At 39.0% G+C, this 19538-nt stretch overlaps 1 protein-coding gene across 11 annotated transcripts in view; it reads left to right on the top strand.

Moving 5' to 3' along the window:
- Positions 1-19538, top strand: part of RBFOX1 (RNA binding fox-1 homolog 1) — a 1591566-nt gene that overhangs the window by 1507488 nt on the left and 64540 nt on the right. For all 11 annotated transcript variants that reach the window (XM_039349789.1, XM_039349790.1, XM_039349788.1 and 8 more), the window contains one exon: positions 14230-14362. In XM_039349789.1, the coding sequence (XP_039205723.1) occupies positions 14230-14362 (133 nt within the window). The remainder of the gene's footprint in view (positions 1-14229; positions 14363-19538) is intronic.

The following is a 19538-nucleotide window of genomic DNA, read 5'->3' as shown; positions in this document are numbered from 1 at the left end:
GACCCATCAGGACCCCATGGACAATGTTCCTCCAGGCCTTCCTGTGCTCTACCATCTTCTGGAGTCCATTTAAGCTCACGCCTACTGCTTCAGTGACTCCATCCAGCCACCTCTTTCTCTGTCGTCCCTTTCTTCTCTTGCCCTCCATCCTTCCCAGCATCAGGCTCTTCTCCAGTGAGTCCTTCCTTCTCATTAGGTGGCCAAATATCTTAATATTAATCTTAATCTAGCTGCTGATGGAAACACAAGCTTGGGACTCTTCACAGCTTATCATACAGTGTATGTCTGCAGTGTATGTTCAAGAGAGTTCTAAAATTTGGTAGCATGGATGGAGGATCTGGTGAGCCTCTTCTGTTAGCCTCTGTTAGTTCATGTGGACTCACAACAGCTTAGAATCATAGAATTAGAGGGCTGGAAGGGACCTTGAAGATCACGCTGGGATCTTTCTATTCCTGAAGTGTTACAGCTGCAAATAATAATAATAATAATAATGTTGGAAGGGACCTTGGAGGTCATCTAGTCCAACCCCCTGCTCAGGCAGGAAACCCTACACCATTTTGGACAAATGGCTGTCCAGTCTCTTCTCAAAAACTTCCAGTGTTGGAGCATTCACGACTTCTGGAGGCAGGTTGTTCCACTGGTTAATCGTTCTAACCGTCAGGAAGTTTCTCCTTAGTTCTAGGTTGTTTCTCTCCTTGATTAGTTTCCATCTGTTGTTCTTCCTGAGCTGAGCTGTGTTAACAACTCATTAAAAGAAAAAAAGAGAGAGAGAAAAGAATACATGTAAAATCCTTCGCAAATAAAAGATACACTCCGTCTGTTTCTCCCCACCCTGCTAAATATATTAAAGCTTTGCACCAAAAAGCAGTCAAGTATCTTGCATGATTGCTATCCTCTTCCATTCTAGTTTTTTTTTTCCTCAAAATTTACTGGAGATTTTATTCTTACTGTCTGACATTTATGGCAAAGAAGAAGAAGATGATATCTCTCCCCCCCCCATTCTGTATCTAGATTGATCTAGTTTACTTTTTAAATCCAGATTCTGGCTGACTAGGAAATTCTGGTAGTTGAAGTCCATGTGTTTTAAAATTGCGAGGGTTGAGGAACACTCCAGTGTGTGACTCCAAGAAGCAAAATGGTTTATAGGCCATTCTTCGTGTGTAGCTGGAATAAACCTTTATCCGTTGAAAACAGCTCCAGCCTCACTATCTTGGATCTAACAACGGCATTGACTTTCCATAATTCATGGAACTATTCATCGAATTTTGTGCATTTTTTCTGAGCAACTATCTCCCTTTTAAACAAAGAACAAAAAAACAATAAAAGTTAATTAATCACGGCCGTGTCAATTTCCTTCTGCCCCATCCATTTGTGGCGAGGTAATTAATCATCACCCCATCAGGGGCAGAGAACGAGTCCTTCCAGGAGACATTTATTGTCCCTTTGAATGAACGAATAAATAAATAAATAAGTGCCACATGCCGGCCTGCAGCAAATACATCTTGTCTTTCATAATATTTTATCGACACTTTTGCATGCTGTAATAGACAGCAGCAGGAAGCAGCTGTAGTTCAATGCAATATGAATATTAAAGGAACAAATCGGAGCGGATTTATAGGTTATTGCTTTTTCTGTTTATGTCAGTTTGGAGATTACACCAAGCAAATGAACAGTAAAAAACTACTCTTCCATATGGGGAATGGTGATTAAATTTGTACATTAGGAAGCTTCTCCTTCTTCTTCTTCTTCTTCTTCTTCTTCTTCTTCTTCTTCTTCTTCTTCTTCTTCTCTTCTTCTTCTTCTTCTTCTTCTTCTTCTTCTTCTTCTTCTTCTTCTTCTTCTTCTTCTCCTCCTCCTCCTCCTCCTCCTCCTCCTCCTCCTCCTCCTCCTCCTCCTCCTCCTCCTCCTCCTCCTCCTCCTCCTCCTCCTCCTTTCCTGAATTTCAGATGAGAGTGTTTTGTAAGAAGCTGTCCAAAAAACAATAAATCACACAGCTTCATACTGGTGTGGAGTTCAACTGAATTGCTAATCTTAAGCACATCTAATAAAAAAATAGTGTTCCAGTGATGGAGCACCCACAACTTTGGGAGGCAAGCTATTCCATTGATTAATTGTTTTCATTGTCAGAAAATTTCTCCTTACTTCTAGGTTGGATCTATCTTTAACAAGCTTCCACCCATTACTTCTTGTTCTGCTCTTAGTGCTTTGCAGAGTAAATTAATCCCTGCTTCTCTGTGATAACTTCTCAATGACAGCTGCATGTAAGCTGCACAAATTCCAATGACCACTGGATGACAGCATAGAGACCAAAAACTGGAAACCTTTTCTGCCATCTAGTGGTGGATAGGTTAGTAATTCTTTTGTGAAGTCCTGGGGTGTATCATGCAGAGGCTGCGCTCACCCCAGCTGCGGCAATGCAAAAAAAGTCACGATACATCACGACATGTCACATGACATGGCGAGTTTGACAACCGTGCTTTAGGGTGACTGGTGTCAACACTTCCTACAGGTGGTAGCATTTGGTGGAAATGGAATTTCATCTGGAGACCACCAATCTCTTCTTACACAATGTTGTGTCACAGGGCCCTACCAGTTAAACACTGTGGGAGACGTTGCATGTAGATTATTCAGGCACAAAAACACTACTTGTTATCTTTTTATTTATATTATTTTATATATTTATGATCCTCACTTAGTGACTGGAACAATGTATATTGTTTATGCAAGTGTGGATACACAGATATAGCAAGAAAAAAAAAACCCAGTAATCTCTGTTAATTGCTGAATATCTTTTTTTGATAAAGTAACTTTATTAGTTTTTTTAAACTAAAGAGATTTTAAAAAATGAGCAGATACTACTAGTTAAGATAAGAAAAAAAGAGAAAAAGCTATAGAACAAAGCCAAAAGGAAATACAAAGAAATTACTTCTGATTTTCTTTTACAACAGTTATCGACATAAATTTAAATTGGCCTATGACTCTACAATGACTTTTTTTTTATCTATTGCTTTTTTTCCTGATCATCAAACCTGTATATCATATGTTCATCTGTCTCACACAAAAAGTCTCACATAAAAAGGGAAAGATTGCAGAGAAGAGCAACAAAGATGATTAGGGGACTAAAAAAACATGAAGGATGGTTACAGGAATTGAGTATCGCTAGTTTAATGAAAAGAAGGACTGGGGTGATAGCAGTCTTCCAATATCTCAGGGGTTGCCACAAAGAAGAGGGAATCAAGCTATTCTCTAAAGCACCTGAAGGCAGGACAAGAAACAAGGGATGGAAACTAACCAAGGAGAGAAGCAACCTAGAATTAAGGAGAAACTTCCTGACAGTTAGGACAATTAACCAGTGGAACAACCTGCCTCCAGAAGCGGTGAATGCTCCAACACTGGAAGTTTTTAAGAAGAGATTGGACAGCCATTTGTCCGAAATGGTATAGGGTTTCCTACCTGAGCAGGGGGTTGGACTAGAAGACCTTCAAGGTACGTTCCAACTCTCTCAATTTCACCATTTCAGCAATTTTCATCATCTTCATCATCAGCTTTTCCGTTCTGGGTATTATCAAATCTTTCCACCATTATGCATATAAAATTCTTGCTGCTGTTATCATATTAAAAAACCAAGTACTGGGAGGTTTTTTCCAGCTTGTTATCAATCAGTCCTAAAAGAAACTTCTTTGGCTTAAGTTGAATATTAATCTTTAAAATTTTCTGAATGAAATTTTAACGCTTTTTTGCATGTCCACCAAGCATGACAAAAAGTCCCCTCTTGTTTACATTTCCAGCATAAATTCAAAGTACCTTTATACAGTTTAGATAATTTTCTGAGGACAGATACCAGGGACAAATTATTTTGTAAAAGTTCTCTTTAAGATTATAATATAGCATGAATTTGGGTCCTTTCATCCACATATTTTCCCATTTTCCATTTATATATTGCAACCAGGGTTTTTAACCAAAGTTTCAAATTTTAATAAGAGTTGATAAGTTTAGCAAAATAACATGTTCATCACTGGTACATAATCCTGTTTCAAATTCATTCTTGCAATATTCAAAATCAAAAGTCATTTTATCTACTTTAAATCTTTCTAATAATTATATATAAGAAAAGACCAGTGTGGTGGCCTAGTGCTGAAGGCTCTTGCTTCCCTCTATAAAGGTTGAGAGTTCAATCCTAGTTGTGGAAGATGTTTTTCTCTATGAGAGCAATGAGTAATTGTCTGCTGCGAACTCCACATAGGTGTCAGGAAGGGCATCCAGCCAGTAAATGCTCAGCTCCATCCAGTCACCCTTACTCTATTCTGAATTAAGGAATTACAGGGTCATAAAAAGAGAGTTGTATATAAGAAAACCATTGACTTGTACATCCTACTGAAGTAAAACATACTCTTGATTTTATTTGAAAATCAGGCTGAGAAAATTACAACCTGTCACCCTAAGTTCATCATTTGTGTTTAGTGATCATTTCTCTTCTATAATATGCTTCTTGTGATAAGAGCCAAAAATATATTTTTGGGCACAACATGGATGTATGTCTATTCCATACTGTCAAAATAGCATGTCTAACAAAATGATTTTTAAAATAAATCTATATTAACCTTGACTTTATCACACCATAAATAGTTGTGCCATCCAAACATCAACTCATGCCCTTCTAACACCAATGACCTTCTGTTTCTCACCCACTCTTTCATCCAAACTAAAGAACAAACTGCAAACTATCATTTCAAATCAGAGAAACACAAAAATCCTCTTTCTTAGCATCTTGTAACCCCTTGTACTTGCAGGTTTTTTGCCCTGCTACACAAATTTTGATATATCTTTCTGCCATTCTTTTAATGGTACATCAGTTGTTAAGGTAGATATTTTCTGGAACATAACACTCTGGGTAAAACTTTTTCATCACAGAAATTCTTCCCAACAATGACAATTGTAATTTTGCCCTTCTTAGCATATTTTTTGTTAACTTCATTCCATTTCTTAACATAATGATTTTGAAGCAACATAAAATTCTCTGAACATTTTTGATGCCTAAAGAATAAGGGTTTTTTTTTTCTTAATTTTTCCTTCTTGTCTTTATTGGAACATGGCACTAATTATTGTCTGAACAGTATCATCAAAAGTGGTTGTGTTAACTCTGTTCCACAATTATTATTTTAAACCATGGGGCATTTGATTTTAATTTAGCATGTTGTATGAATTTAGCTTTGCTGTGGACCCATGTGGTCACAGGGTGTTGCAGGAATGGCCCAGTCAGTTAAAAGTTGGAGGGTGGTATAGTGGTTCTACCAGAAAGACCTCCACCACAAAGGATCTATGTGATATTTTGTTTGGCTCCATGGTGTTTACTAGGCAACATCCTACAGACTTTCATTTCCCCCTATTATGCAGCATCTGCATCAAAACACCAATAGTGAGCATCTGGATATTTGGAGTTCACCTCTACTTCTCCTTTCCATCTCAGCTATGAAGTTCTATAGGAGTTTTGGCATTAATGGACAGGGTTAATAAAGCAAAAGAATTATGCCTCAGCAAGTAGCAGCATGTTTGCTAAATTTGGCTGTGCTCAGAAGGGTTAGCCCTGTTTAGAATTTCAGCAGAGAATTGTCTGGGAATTTCAGGACTCTGAAGACTCTGGGGATTAGCAAATATCCCAGAAGAAGCTACTAGCAAGCAACTTCTACAAGTCTTCTGAGAATCCTCAGTTACCACACACAATTAACAGGTGATTTCGGATCATCTTTCCCCTTTCTTTTCTGTAGACATTTAAGTCCCAGGCCCAGGAAATAAGAAGGCAGATCCTGTTGGATGAATTCCCTCAGAAGTAACAGATATCCTTGATTGCAGCCCATTGCTATAAGCGGCTTATGTTCAGCTTTGATTGGTGCACCAAATGTTACTTCAGCTGGACCCAGTTAGTTTGGTTTCAGTGACTGAGGATGGTGGCTGTCTGCTTCACTTTGCTCCTCACTCTTCTTTGGCATTCAAAAGCAGGCAGATCGGAGCAACTTTCAGAAGCCCCGATTGCCAAATGCAGGGGCCACAGGTGCTCCTCTGCTCGGATTTAAGGTCTGCTTTTCCCCTAGAAGCTGTCTAGGCTTCAGGATGGTCGGGTGCCAAGCGAGCGGTGCAGAGGAGAGCCAGCAGAGAGAGCTATTCATCGCTGTTGACAGCCCACCTTTCTCTCGGCATATGGCATCCCTATGTAAATTCAGATCTGAGCTGGAATGCAAGCAATAATTGGCCATTAAAGAGGCTGCATGTTTTTATGGTTTGGATGGGAATCTGCCTCCCTGTTGGGTTTAGCATATGCTACCTTTTCATTTTTCTTTGGGCTTCAAAACTTGAATATACAGTTTATAATGTTAGCCTCCTTGGGGATATCTCCAGTGTGGCGTGATGCGCACAGGAGCGTCTGGATTTTAAGTTTGGGTTGATAGTTTCCTTTTCTCCCCCCCCACCCCAGTATATGTGTTAAAGTTTATTGTCTGATGGCTCTCCAAGCAATATTAGTATGAAAATGAATGAGGACTAAACGTATATATTAATATCATTTTGGATAAGTTAGCTCTCGACAGCAGTTCAGGTGTGAACATAATGATAAGAACTACTTCGGGGTGTTTATCTTCTCTATTGGAAATATTCCTCTCTGTTGGCTTATACAGAACACAGAATAACAAGAGTTGGATGAGACCTTGCAGGTCTTCTACACCAACCCCTGCTCAAGCAGGAGACCCTATATCCTTCCAGACAATTAGCTATACAATCTCTTCTTAAAAATGTCCAATGATGGGACAGCCACAACTTTTGAGGCAGGCTGTTCCAATGATTATTGTTCTCAGTGTCAGGAAATGTCTTAGTCCTAGATTGGATCTCTCCTTGGTAAGTTTCCATCCATTGCTTCTTATTCGGCCTTCAGGTTTTTTGGAAAATAGCTTAACCCCTTCTTCTCTATGACAGCCCATCAAATATTGGAAGACTGCTATCATGTCGCCCCTAGTTCTTCTCTTCATTAGACTAGACATAACCAATTCCAGCAACTGTTCCTTATATGTTTTAGCCTCCAGTCCCCTTTGATCATCTTTGTTGCTCTTCTCTACACTCTTTCTAGAGTCTCGACATCTTTTTTACATCGTGGTGACCAAAACTGGATGCCGTATTCCAAGTGTGGCCTTACCAAGGCCTTGTAAAGTGGTATTAACACTTCATGTGATCTTGATTCTATCCCTCTGTTAAACTAGGACTACGCTGACTTTTTTTTTAAAAAAAAATCTTATTTAATCTGAACTCTGCCTAAATATCCCTGTTCTCAACATGCCAATTTCAGGTTTTGGTCCATAAAACATCTCTCTTCCTCTGTTGAGTGTTTTGTCACCCAGATGCATTGTTGGAGTTAATTTTAAGGTTGATTATACTATAATCATCTCAGAAGGCATGGTATAAATCATAATGGATTAAGGGCTAAATTCAATTTTCTTTGTCATTCTGTCACTGTTTCAGTAAAATAGAACATTTGTAGGTTAACAGGGCACTAAGTTAAATTTTCAGAAACTCTACTGAAAGAATATCAAGCTGGGAAGAGCTGTGGGAACAATTGCTTATAAGATTTCTTTGTTCATGTAACATGCTTTAACAGTATCCTCAAAATGCTAAGCTGGTTACTATGAATCTTGATGTAGGTTGGATTTGGAGGTTTGTGTGTTGTGTGAATATAACCCATTGAGTTAGTTGAGAGGTCAGGGTATTGTACAAATCCAGAAGATGGGCTAATTCATGGTTATTCACATTATATGAATGCATTTGCAAATGCCCTATTTCTTGATGGAGAAATACCCTATGCCAGGGTTTACACACGGTGCCACAATATTAACAAATCAGGATTAAGCAAATCAGGGCTTAGACTATTATATTAATTAAAGTCTTTTAAAAGAGGCAGCAAGATTATTTTTATTTATTTGTTAAACTTGTTTGCTGCCCATCTCACCACAAGGTGACTCTTTATGATGTTGAAAAGAATAAAACAACATAGAAACATCTACATTATAATAAACTACTATAAAAATACAAATTATAAGCTGCAAGTAAAAGAGAGAGAGGCATATTAATGTTTGTAAATAGCCCAGAGTCACCTCTAGACGATATGCGTGGCACACAGATCTAATAAATAAATAATATAATATATTTTTTTTTAGCTGCAGAAAGAACCAGCTAATAGTTTCACATTACTCATAGGTAAAATAACTTAATGATGCTTTCTCAGAAGCTTTTAGATATAGACTCAAAAAAGTATCACAGTCCTGTACAAATAGTGAAATCAAACACTATTTGATTAATATCACTGATTGCAAGCATGGATTTGCAGTCATCTTAGTTAACTAAATCACCATGGGAGCAATAAATTAAGGCCTTTCTCCTTTGCTTGCTGTGGTAATTGTAGCCTATTATTCTAGGAAATAAAAAGAAATGGAGACCAGATGCTGTCCAAAATTAAATGCAGACAATTTTTTCTGACCCTCTGCGCCATTTAAGAACAGAAGTGTAACTTCCTATGAAATCTGATCCTTCTACCCATAATCATAAACTTCTATCCATCTAGCAAATTCGCTCCAAATAATTGAGGGCCCATCTCAATTGTATTTGGGGATCCCAAAGAGAAATAAAAAAGGACAAAGAGAAGTCTACTGATAAAGTATGAAAGTCACTCCCATATTCAATATTCTGCCTTTCCATCCCTCTGTCCAATCCTCCGGTCACCCATACAATGATTAAATTCAGATTACTCATTTTCCAGATGACTTGCAAAGTTGAAACACTAAGAATAAAATACAACTGGGATTTGGTTTCTTGGGGGCAATTTTTTCCCCATTGTTTTCTCTCTAGCTAAGCTTCTTTTTGTGTATGCAACAAATAGGGAAAGGATTATTAAGAGAAAGCCATTCATTCACTGCATGGGGGCTTAATCATTTTGGAAAGTGTTACAGGCTGAACTGCATATAGGTTTGAAGAATCTGAATATTAGGAAATTTTATATTTAAATATTCTATGTGCTCGCCCTTCTGTCCCATGGCTTACCTATAGGAGCCGTGGTGGTGCAGTGGTTAGAATGCAGTATTGCAGGCTAACTTTACCCACAGACTGAGGTTTGATCCTGATGGGGCTTTTATAAAAAAAAAGCGGGTCCCAAGGTTGAAGCCACTATCTTGACTTCCTCCTCCCAGTGGATTCCATGGCTGGGGAATTCTGGGAGTTGAAGTCCACAAGTCTTAAAGTTGCCAAGTTAGGAGACCTCTGATTTATGTTACAAAACATTCCTTAGACTTGACAAGGCTTCCTCTGGCCTAAGCATGTGCATCTTCTGGTGGGAGAGAAATGCAATTTTGGCACATTTTTTAAAATTATGTTTCAGCCTTTTTTAAGGCAAGATAAGATAAGACGATAAGATAAGATAAGATAAGATAAGATAAGATAAGATGATAAGATAGAAAAGATAAGATAAGGTAGGATAAGATAAAATAAGATAAGATAAGACGAGACAAGGCAAGGCAAGATAAGATGAGGCGGGGTGAGGCGTGAGGTGAGGTGAGATAAGAGAAGATGAGATGAGATACAGTAAGGTAAGGTAAGGTAATTAAAGGTAAGGTAAGGTAGAGTAGGATAGGATAGGATAGGATAGGATAGGATAGGATAGGATAGGATAGGATAGGATAGGATAGGATAAGGTGAGGAGGTGAGATGAGATGAGATGAGATGAGATGAGATGAGATAAGATAAGATATAATATAAGATAAGATAGCCTTTATTGACATTTTTTACTGTGGACACAAGACACAGATCAAAAATGAAATTTATCTAATGAAATGAAAATATCTAATGGAAGCACCAGACCTGGTTTGGTAGTTTACTCATTTTTTGGCTTTGAATCGAACTTTCTGTATATCATTAGTTATATTTCCTTACTTTGATTGAAGTTTAACCTGATAATGTTTATTGTGTTTGTTAGTTAAGAGGTAGGCTCTAAAACAGGGGTGGACAACTATGGCCCCTTTATGGACTTCAACTCCCAGAACAGCTGAGCCATTTCTGAATTGATGTCTACAGTTGACGTAAAGGGGACATGGTTGCCCACCCCTGCTCTAAAATCAACTCTCCATTCATTGAGGCAAGATGGTCATTACATACTTACTCTCAAATATTTATAAAAACTATATAATGTTATGTCTTCTCTGTCATTGTACTTCATATTTAAGTACGCACAACAGCTTAAATATTAATGAGATGGAGTTAAAGAATAAACTCTCACTGATCTCTCTAAAACCCTGTTAAGCTGTGAGAGACATAGATTCAATTCATTCATTATGCTAAGCCATGATGAGCTTAGCCTAACTTTGTTGAATAGAGTAGAGTAGAGTAGAGTAGAATAGAATAGAATAGAATAGAATAGAATAGAATAGAATAGAATAGAATAGAATAGAATAGAATAGAATAGAATAGAACAGAACCTTGGAGGTCTTCTAGTTCAGCTCCCCTGCTCAAACAGGAGAACCTATATCATCTCAGGTGGATGTCCAGTCTCTTCTTAAAAACCTCCAGTGATGGAGCTCCCATGATCTCTGGGGTAAGCTGTTCCACTGGTTGATTGTCCTCACTGTCAGGAAATTTCTCCTTAGTTCCAGGTTGCTTCTCTCTTTGGTCAGTGTCCAAACATTATTTCTCATCCTTCCATCTAGTGCTTTGGTGAACAACCTGGCCCCCTCAGATACTGGAACAAGTATAATAAGTGACAATTTACCAGATCCACACGATACACTAAAGCCTGGCTTACATATCATGGTGACTAGGTTCTTCAAACAAGTAAACCACATTTTAGCTTGGTAGGATGCATAGATCTGGCTACTGTTTAGTTAACTCCAAGTGCTACCATTCAATAAATGAAGTTTAATTGGATTATGAATCAATCCTGCAGAAGTGAAAAGGTTTTCCAAGATATCTTGTTAAATTTTTAACTTTATTTGGAGTACACCTTGTACTTTGAACAATAATCCCAGTATTTGCCTTAAACTTAATTTTAGACAGAACCTGTCGGTTCCATTATAGTTATGCCACACTCTCCTTTCCAGTTCTGCGGAAAATTTAGCTAATCCAATCAATTAAAAAGAAACTTTGCAGAACTTTTGCATGAATTTCTAATTAATCACAGGATTTCAATTCGGACAAACTGTTTGGTGACTCAGAGGTAGTTTTACACCTTGATGTAAAAGTAAAGGTCATTCATGAAAGCTCATGGGACAAAACAGATACAAATTTGCATTACCTTTGCAGTATTTTGCTTTATAAACACATCTTATTATTTATTATTATTGAATTTGTACATTGCCTAACTTCAAGCCACTCTCACTATGGTAAATGATTTGAAGAACAGTCAAGGGAGCTAGGTATGTCTAATCCAGTGTTTCTCAACCTTGACCATTTTAAGGCATGTGGACTTCAACTCCCAGAATTCCACAGCCAGCAATGCTGGCTGTGGAATTCTGGGAGTTGAAGTCCACATGCCTTAAAATTGTCAAGGTTGAGAAACACTGGTCTAATCTATTGAAGAAGGAACAGAGTGGACATGGTACCTGTCTTCTAGTACTTGAAGGGCTTGCCCAGAGAAGAGGGGATTGACCTATTCTACAAAGGACCTGAAGGGAGGACAAGAAGTAAGATGGAAGCTTATCAAAGAAAGATCCAACCTAGAAGTAAGGAGAAATTTCCTGACAGTGAGAACAATTAATCAACAAAAGAGCTTTGCCTCCTGGAATTGTGGGTGCTCCATCACTGGAAGTTTTCAAAAATAAACTCGATAGCTATTTGTCCAGGATCGTATAAGATCTCCTGTCTTAAGCAAAGGGTTAGACTAGCATACCTCTAAGGTCCCTTCCAGCCCTATGATTCTATTTTCTATATGAAAAAAATCAAATTGAATTATTTTAGATTTCACTGCAGTGGGAAGAGAAGTCAGAGCCTCTGTTCCTGGCCTGGGCCCTGCCTGAATCCCATTTAAAACTGTCTAGATCCTTCCTGTGAACGTTTTCACATTATCATATTTATGAGGTTATGTTTATGAGGAAAAGTTAACAATCTGATGCTGAATCAGTCCGTCATCAAAACAAAGAGCAAACAGAAACTATATCTCTTAGACCAGTGGTGGCAAACCTAAGGCACGGGTGCCAAAGGCAGCACTCAGAGCCCTCTCTGTGGGCACGTGCGCCATCACCCCAGTCCTACGCCTTCAGCTGGGTTTTATAAAACCTTTTTGCTTTAGGCCTCCACCGCCGTGTGCAAAAAAAAAAAGAGGTTCAATCAATCAGTCATTTTCAACTTCTCGCGGGGAAAAAAAAGATCGTGCAAAGTTGGAATTGATTGATTGAACTTTTTAGTCCCACCCAGTCTGCTGTTACCACCACAGCCATGCCCACCCAATGGGCCACACCCACCCGGCACCCGACGATGCATAAGTGAGTTTTGGGTTGCAGTTTGGGCACTCGGTCTCTAAAAGGTTCGCCATCACTGTCTTAGACTGTCAGATTTTTTTTTTTTTTTGTTACAGCTCTACGGTTCTTCTGATTAAGAAGTACTTCATGCTAGGAACAAGTCTTTCAGACCTTTGATTAGTCAGATTTATGAAGAAGAATGTTAAGCTAGCAACAGGCGAGTTCTGGAGAGAATTGTATTTTAAACTAAACAACCTATCTGTAGGCAGAATAGTCTCCGGTGCTTTTTCGTCTGGTTCTTTGAAACAAAAAAGAAGGGGAGGTTTGTCTCAGGTGAATGTGGTGGTCTGCACCTATTGATTATTTTAGAAATGGTTGCTAGATTCCTTTTCAAGGTGAGAAATGGCTCCCAAGCTGTTCCTAAGAGATCTCTAGCCTTTTATGTAGAATGGAAAGGAGAAAAGGAGGCAAAGAGTATGAATATTGATTGTTACAAATAGAATTGCAATGGATATCAGCAGTTCCTGGAATTCTTTCTTAATGGTTTCTTAACTCTGCTGTAATAAATCACTTTTCAGAAGTTCCCAGATTCATGTGGGTCTGTATAATTAGTTTCAGACTAGCCAGCTGAGTAGAAAACTGACTCCTGCTCTACTCATTTCTTCAGCCTCTTTAAACCAAATATGAACTAGACAGCTCTTCAATTAAAGGATATCTTCAAATAAAAGAACTATACCAAATCCTCATTTTGGTTTCCTGTCCAACATTTACCGTTCAGCCTATATTCTATGGTGAAATTAGAATTACTAGCAGAAAGCTGTAAATATATCACTGAGATCCATATGTAAAGATTACAGTTAGTATCAATAGATTCAGATGTAGTACAGCAGTGTTTCTCAACCTTGACAATTTTAAGGCATGTGGACTTCAACTCCCAGAATTCCACAGCCAGCATTGAGTTGAAGTCCACATGCCTTAAAATTATCAAGGTTGAGAAACACTGCAGTACAGTGACATTCAGGTAAAAGTAATCTGCTAAGAGTTGCTTTCAATGACATGAGTGCCTTTGTTTGTTTCTTTGTTTGTTAAATGTATTTAGCAATCCAACTCACATTAAGGTGACTTCAGGTGGCTTACAACATTTAAAAAAATCCACCATATAATAAAATGTGATTAAATCAACACAAACCCTCCCTTTTTCCTCTCACCCAGAAAACCATTGGAAGTTAAGGCCCACACATTTCAAAGTTGCCCAAAGTTGAGAAACACTACTTTCCTAAATGGAAATGATACAGATCAGTTTCATCCTACTCATCCCATCTGGATTTTTTTTCATCCCAAACTCAGGCCAATCAAAGCAGCCCATCTTCAACTTCTACCAAAAGATCTATCAGAATCCAGAAATAAGTCAATGAAGACTCAATCATCCAGGCCAAAAAGGTTGAATCACGGCAACTGGACCAAAATTTGATCCAGTTGCCCTGATTCAACCTTTTAGAACCCAGAAATGGTTTTGGGCTGGGTTAAAAAAACCAACCCTTTTCTTTCCCGTGTAACACACAATACCCTATCCTTGTCCACTGTTGTTCATTTGAGAATATGACAAAGTTGAAGAAGCAGACTTCATTTAGTAAAGCCTACTACTATTCACACGGGCTAAGCCTTGGCCCTGTTGAATGCTGAACGATCCACCATTTTCAGAAACAGAAGGAAAAAAGTATTGAACACCTGTTGCATTTTTGTCTTTGTTTAGTGCCGGGGTTCCCGTATCCAGCTGCAACTGCAGCTGCCGCGTACCGAGGAGCTCACCTTCGGGGCAGAGGTCGCACCGTCTACAACACATTTCGTGCCGCAGCACCCCCACCTCCAATTCCAGCTTATGGCGGGTAAGTTGTTAGTCGCCCTGGGCGTCTTCAGCCTGTTGCTCTGCAGCTTCCATCTTCTACTACTTCCCTACAGGGAGGAGCCCCCCCCAAAAAAAGGCAATCGAGCATTTGTGAATGCCAGGCACAACCATTTTGTCTCGCCACACCAACCTCGCACAGCGTGGAGCCAATCTCAGTCTCCTGAAGTGGATCACCTTGCACACGGGGGTTGACAAATGATAGTAATTTGCCCTGTCATGGTTGGTGGCTTTCAAGCATTTTGTGCGTCCCATGTTGTTATGCAAATTCCCCTTGAGGGGGAACGCCAGGGAGAGGAAATGCATGGGAGCAGAGCCGGGTTGGAGGGCGATGGCAAACATCTGGTTCTTGAGGAGGTAGAATCATATTTTAAATCTATTTTTAAAGAGAAAATTTGACTTGTAACCCAGAAGGATTTAATGTATTATTACAGTTAACAACAAAATGATGACTACATAGAAAGCTCGTATGTGCTCTAGGTTTGTAGCAAAGAGGGTAAAGCTTGTGGAGAACTGCCCAGCCAAACGTATAAATTATTGTGGAGGAAAGGCTGTCTCTTGAAATGCCACACATTTATTTCTCCCATACAAGATAATATTGTTTATTCACTCAACTAGGAGATTAAGGAGAAGGCAATCCCCCATGTTGGCTGGGGAATTCTGGGAGTTGAAGTCTACAAGTCTTAAAGTTGTCAAGTTGGGAGACCCCTGCAATAGGACCATTAGAGACTACCTGCTCTAGATGTTGATGAATCCAGTCCTGTCCAACCATAGAAAAATTAGCCCATTGGTCTTAGGCTTTTCTTTGTCTTCTTTCCATTTCTTGAAGCATGTATAGCAGGGCAAAATATAGAGAACTGTGGTCTCTAGCTTTCTTGAAACAGAAGCATAAGTCTGGAGAGAAGTTACTTTCACTTATTTGCAAAGTGTCTCAGAAGCCATGGTAGTAACAAGGCAGCAGATCAATTGGGACAGTCTTCCCCCCTTTTTTTTCCTCTTGGATTTGAAAAAGAAAAAGAAGAATGCCTTTGTTAAAACGATGAGCTGAAATGGCTGGCCAAATCACTCATCTTCCACTGCTGAAGGTAGATTGGACTCTGAGACACCATCCAGATCTAGTCAAGTGATCTAAGGGGCAAGGGAGGATCCCACCATTGTAAAAAGAGTGTGAATCTAATTCAGTGGAGAACTGCCCAGCCAAACATATAAATTATTGTGGGGGAAATAATTTATTTCCAAACATATAAATTATTGTGGGATTCAAATATGTCAACAACCGGTTCTCTGTGTGGATACCACTTCCGGAAGTCCATTCTGGGCCTGGGCAACAAAAAATTAGCTACCGGTTCTGCCGAACTGGTGCAAACTGGCTGAATCCCACCACTGGTCTAATTGGAACAACTTCACACTCTATAATTATCAGAAGAAACAATAAAACACAAGGGAGATTCCAGTTCAAAGCTTAGGAAAACTCCATTTAAACCTGAAGTTGTTATTTTTCACGTTGTCTGGAAGGCTGGAGCAAAATATATCAGTTGGCAGTCTCAGACAGTCAGCTACTTCCATATTATCCACAGATAGATGGAATTTTGACTTGGCTTTATTTGTTAATCTAAAAATCACAAACCAAGTAAATGTGAGAGTACAGACTTATTTTACTCTCTTCCCATTTTATCACGGTTCAGCTGAGCTTAGAAAATGATGGGAGGGAATCCTCCCAAATTGAAACTGAAATTTTGATTCTGACTTTAGCCTCATTATGGCTGTCCATACTTTTCCTACTTCTGTTTACAAGGACTACAGGTAGTCCTGGACATACAACCATAATAGAGGCTTCCCATCACAATCGTAAGTTGTGACTGTCATAAAGCAGATCACCCACGTGACCAGGCTGATCTTACGGCCCTTATTGCAGCAATTGTTAAGCGAATGCCAAGGTTGTAAAGCAAATGCTAAGTTGCAAGGTGAAAACCTTGTTTACGGTGGGGCCAGCTTTGCTGAAAATTAGAAGTAAATGACAACATGTGGTTACATGATTGTAGTGGGCTGGGGGTGGGGGCAACCATCAAACCTTTAGAACTGGATCGTAAGTATTCCTGGGGAGATCTATCATAACTTTGAACATTCGCTAAGCAACTGAAGAAGATGACCAGGCTGAGCCTGAGGGAGAGTCAAATACATCATCAATCTCGAGTCCCACATGAGATCTAAGTCCAGCCCACTGCAAATTCCTTATCTACCGCCAATTTGCTTTGGCTGTTAGTGGTTCAGATTCTTGTTCAGAGAGCTTTAACATACAATAAATCTTGATACTAGTCTGAACTGCCTGGATTTTCTGATTTCCATGACATTGGACAGCAACTGTAGGGAAGTGATTTTGATTGTGACTGATTTGGAGGAGGATGTGTGTGTTAAATCTTCCCGATAATAAGTTCTTAAAACTTCATTTTTTTCCCCAAGTAGGACACTCATCTTGAGACAGAGGAAAACCATTTTAACAAATGGAGAACAGATGTACAATTATTATAGTGGAAAAAAGCACTGTTTGATGGAATGTTGAGAACAGTTGCAAAATATAATGACACACTATACAATATGTTGCTTTCAGAATTACATTCCATCATTTTTTTTCCCTGTTACATTTTTTTTCCTTTCACATACATAAAATCAAGATCAGAAGATGCTTTCGGTCTCAACCGAGAACAACTTTTTATGGTTTGTCATTAATCCTGGACTGTAGTAGAAAGAGAGATAGTGTTCTATCAGTTTTTCAGATGAGTATACATTATTTTCTGGGAATAATAAAAAAAGAATCCTTCTTTATTGTTCTGTACAACTTTTCTACACAGGCAGGTTTTGGAAAACAATTTTTCACAGAGGGAGAACCAAGTTCCTAAAATTCTTGTGTTTTTAAAAATGTAACTACTATATTTTCCCAATAATAAGATCTAACCCATCCTGATTTTTCAGGATGCTCATAATATAAGCCCTACACCCCAAAATAAACCACAGTTAAGATCATCAGCCAGACAGATGCATTTAGTACTGTATTTTCCCTTAATATAAGACCTAACTGAAAAATAAGTCCTAATGCTTCTTTTGGAGCAAAAATTAATATAAGACCCGGTCTTATTTTTGAGGAAATACGGTATTCTTAAGATGGGTTTATATCTTATTCTCTCATGTAAATCCCTCAAATATATCCTGTGCTGTACATTTTTTTCTCTCCAGAAAATAAGTAGGCTGAGAACTTCAAATTTTATATTCTTAGGGTACTTCTATATTGACTCCAAGGTCCAATGTATTGAGTGTAATTCAAGATACCAGAACAGAGGACCAAATAACAACTAGCAGGTTGAAATAAAAAGGAAAAAGATTCAGGATGAACCTTAAGTTTTTCCTGAAGTCCTCTTCACGACCATTTTGAGTCTATTCATGATAGGATGGTCCTTGAAATTGAATTAATAAGTAAATAATGCATGCATTTAAAGGAATTTCCCAACAACAAGAGTTTTGAGATAGTAAAACAACCAGTCAAGGAAAGTAGTGGTTTTTCTTTGCTGAAGGTTTTTAAATGACTTTAGTTTGGGGTTCTTTACACTTCTTTTGGACCATAAGAAAGGCTGAGCACCAAAGAATTGAGGCCTTCGAACTATGATGTTGGAGAAGACTCCTGCGAGTCCCCTGGATTGCAAGGTGATCAAACCGGTCAGTCCTGGAGGAGATCCACCCTGACTGCTCTTTAGAAGGCCAGATCCTGAAGTTGAAATTCAAGTACTTTGGCCACCTAATGAGAAGGAAGGACTCACTGGAGAAGGACCTAATGCTGGGAAAGATTGAGGGCAATAGAAGAAAGGGACGACAGAGAATGGATAGAGTCACTGAAGCAGTAGGCGTGAGCTTAAATGGACTCTAGAAGATGGTAGAGGACAGGAAGGCCTGGAGGAATGTTGTCCATGGGGTCACATTGGGTCAGACACGACTTCACAACTAACAACAAAAAGAACACACTTCTTTTCCCAACAAAACCAGTGGAGAGATTCTTTCTCTTGCTCATTTAGAGTTTCTTTCCCAGATTTTCCACTTCTTCAGGACCAAGTATCTTCTCTGAAACTCTCCCCATAATACTTTGCTCATTTTTTCCCCCCTCCAGTCCCATGGTATTCTTTTACATAGTTTTTCCTCACAACAGCATCCCGTTGAGGTAAATTGGCACGAGTGAGAATGACTGGCACAACTGTGGTCAATTCTGTGGCTGAGGAGAGAATTAAACTTAGATTTAATTGCTTTTAGATCATGTAATGTAATTACACAGTCCCCAGGAGTCATCCAAGGCAGCCCTTTCTTGCAAATATTTGGGATGGATGGCAATGCAGATTATTAGAACGAGTGCTGTATTCAGTGCTGGGATTCAGCCAGTTTGCACCACTTCGGCAGAACTGGTAGCTAATTTTTTTGTTGCCCAGGCCCCGAACGGACTTCCAGAAGCAGCATCCACACAGAGTACTGGTTGTTCACCTATTTGAATCCCACCACTCCTTCCTTCCTTCCTTCCTTCCTTCGTTCCTTCCTTCCTTCGTTCCTTCCTTCCTTCCTTCCTTCCTTTCTTCTTTCCTTCCTGTGGTGGATTCAGTCAGTTTGCACCACTTTGGCAGAACCGGTAGCTAATTTTTTGTTGCCCAGGCCCCGAACGGACTTCCAGAAGCGGCATCCACACAGAGAACCGGTTGTTCACATATTTGAATTCCACCACTGGCTGTATTGCTACCAAGAGACCTTTGTAGCTTTGCATTTCAGGGGAATATTTGGGGAGAAAAATATTGAAAAGTTGTTTTTATCCCTACTGGTCTTTTTGACAAATAATTCCTGTTATGCAAGACGTTCAATATTCTTTAGAACGCAGCTTCAAAATGCAGGTTTAAACAAATTCTAGACAGCTGAAAAACCCAGCTGAAGATATATTCAATTAGGTCCTTTCATTTAGATCTTTCCCTCAATGCATAATGATCTGAGCTGAGGTGATCATTTCCACAAAGATGTATACGAGTGTGTTGCCTTGTAAAAAATAAAAAGGGTTGCCAAAAATTGGGTAGGCCAATGGAAGATGGTGGTATCACACATGCCCCCTTATACCACAGTGGTGTGGAACAGAGTACAGT

Source organism: Crotalus tigris, unplaced genomic scaffold (assembly GCF_016545835.1).
Source record: "Crotalus tigris isolate CLP2741 ecotype Arizona unplaced genomic scaffold, ASM1654583v1 scf7180000018301.7375997, whole genome shotgun sequence".
NCBI classification, from domain to species: Eukaryota; Metazoa; Chordata; class Lepidosauria; order Squamata; family Viperidae; genus Crotalus; species Crotalus tigris.
The sequence above is the reverse complement of the archived record's forward strand: the minus strand, read 5'-3'. Positions and strand labels throughout refer to the sequence as shown.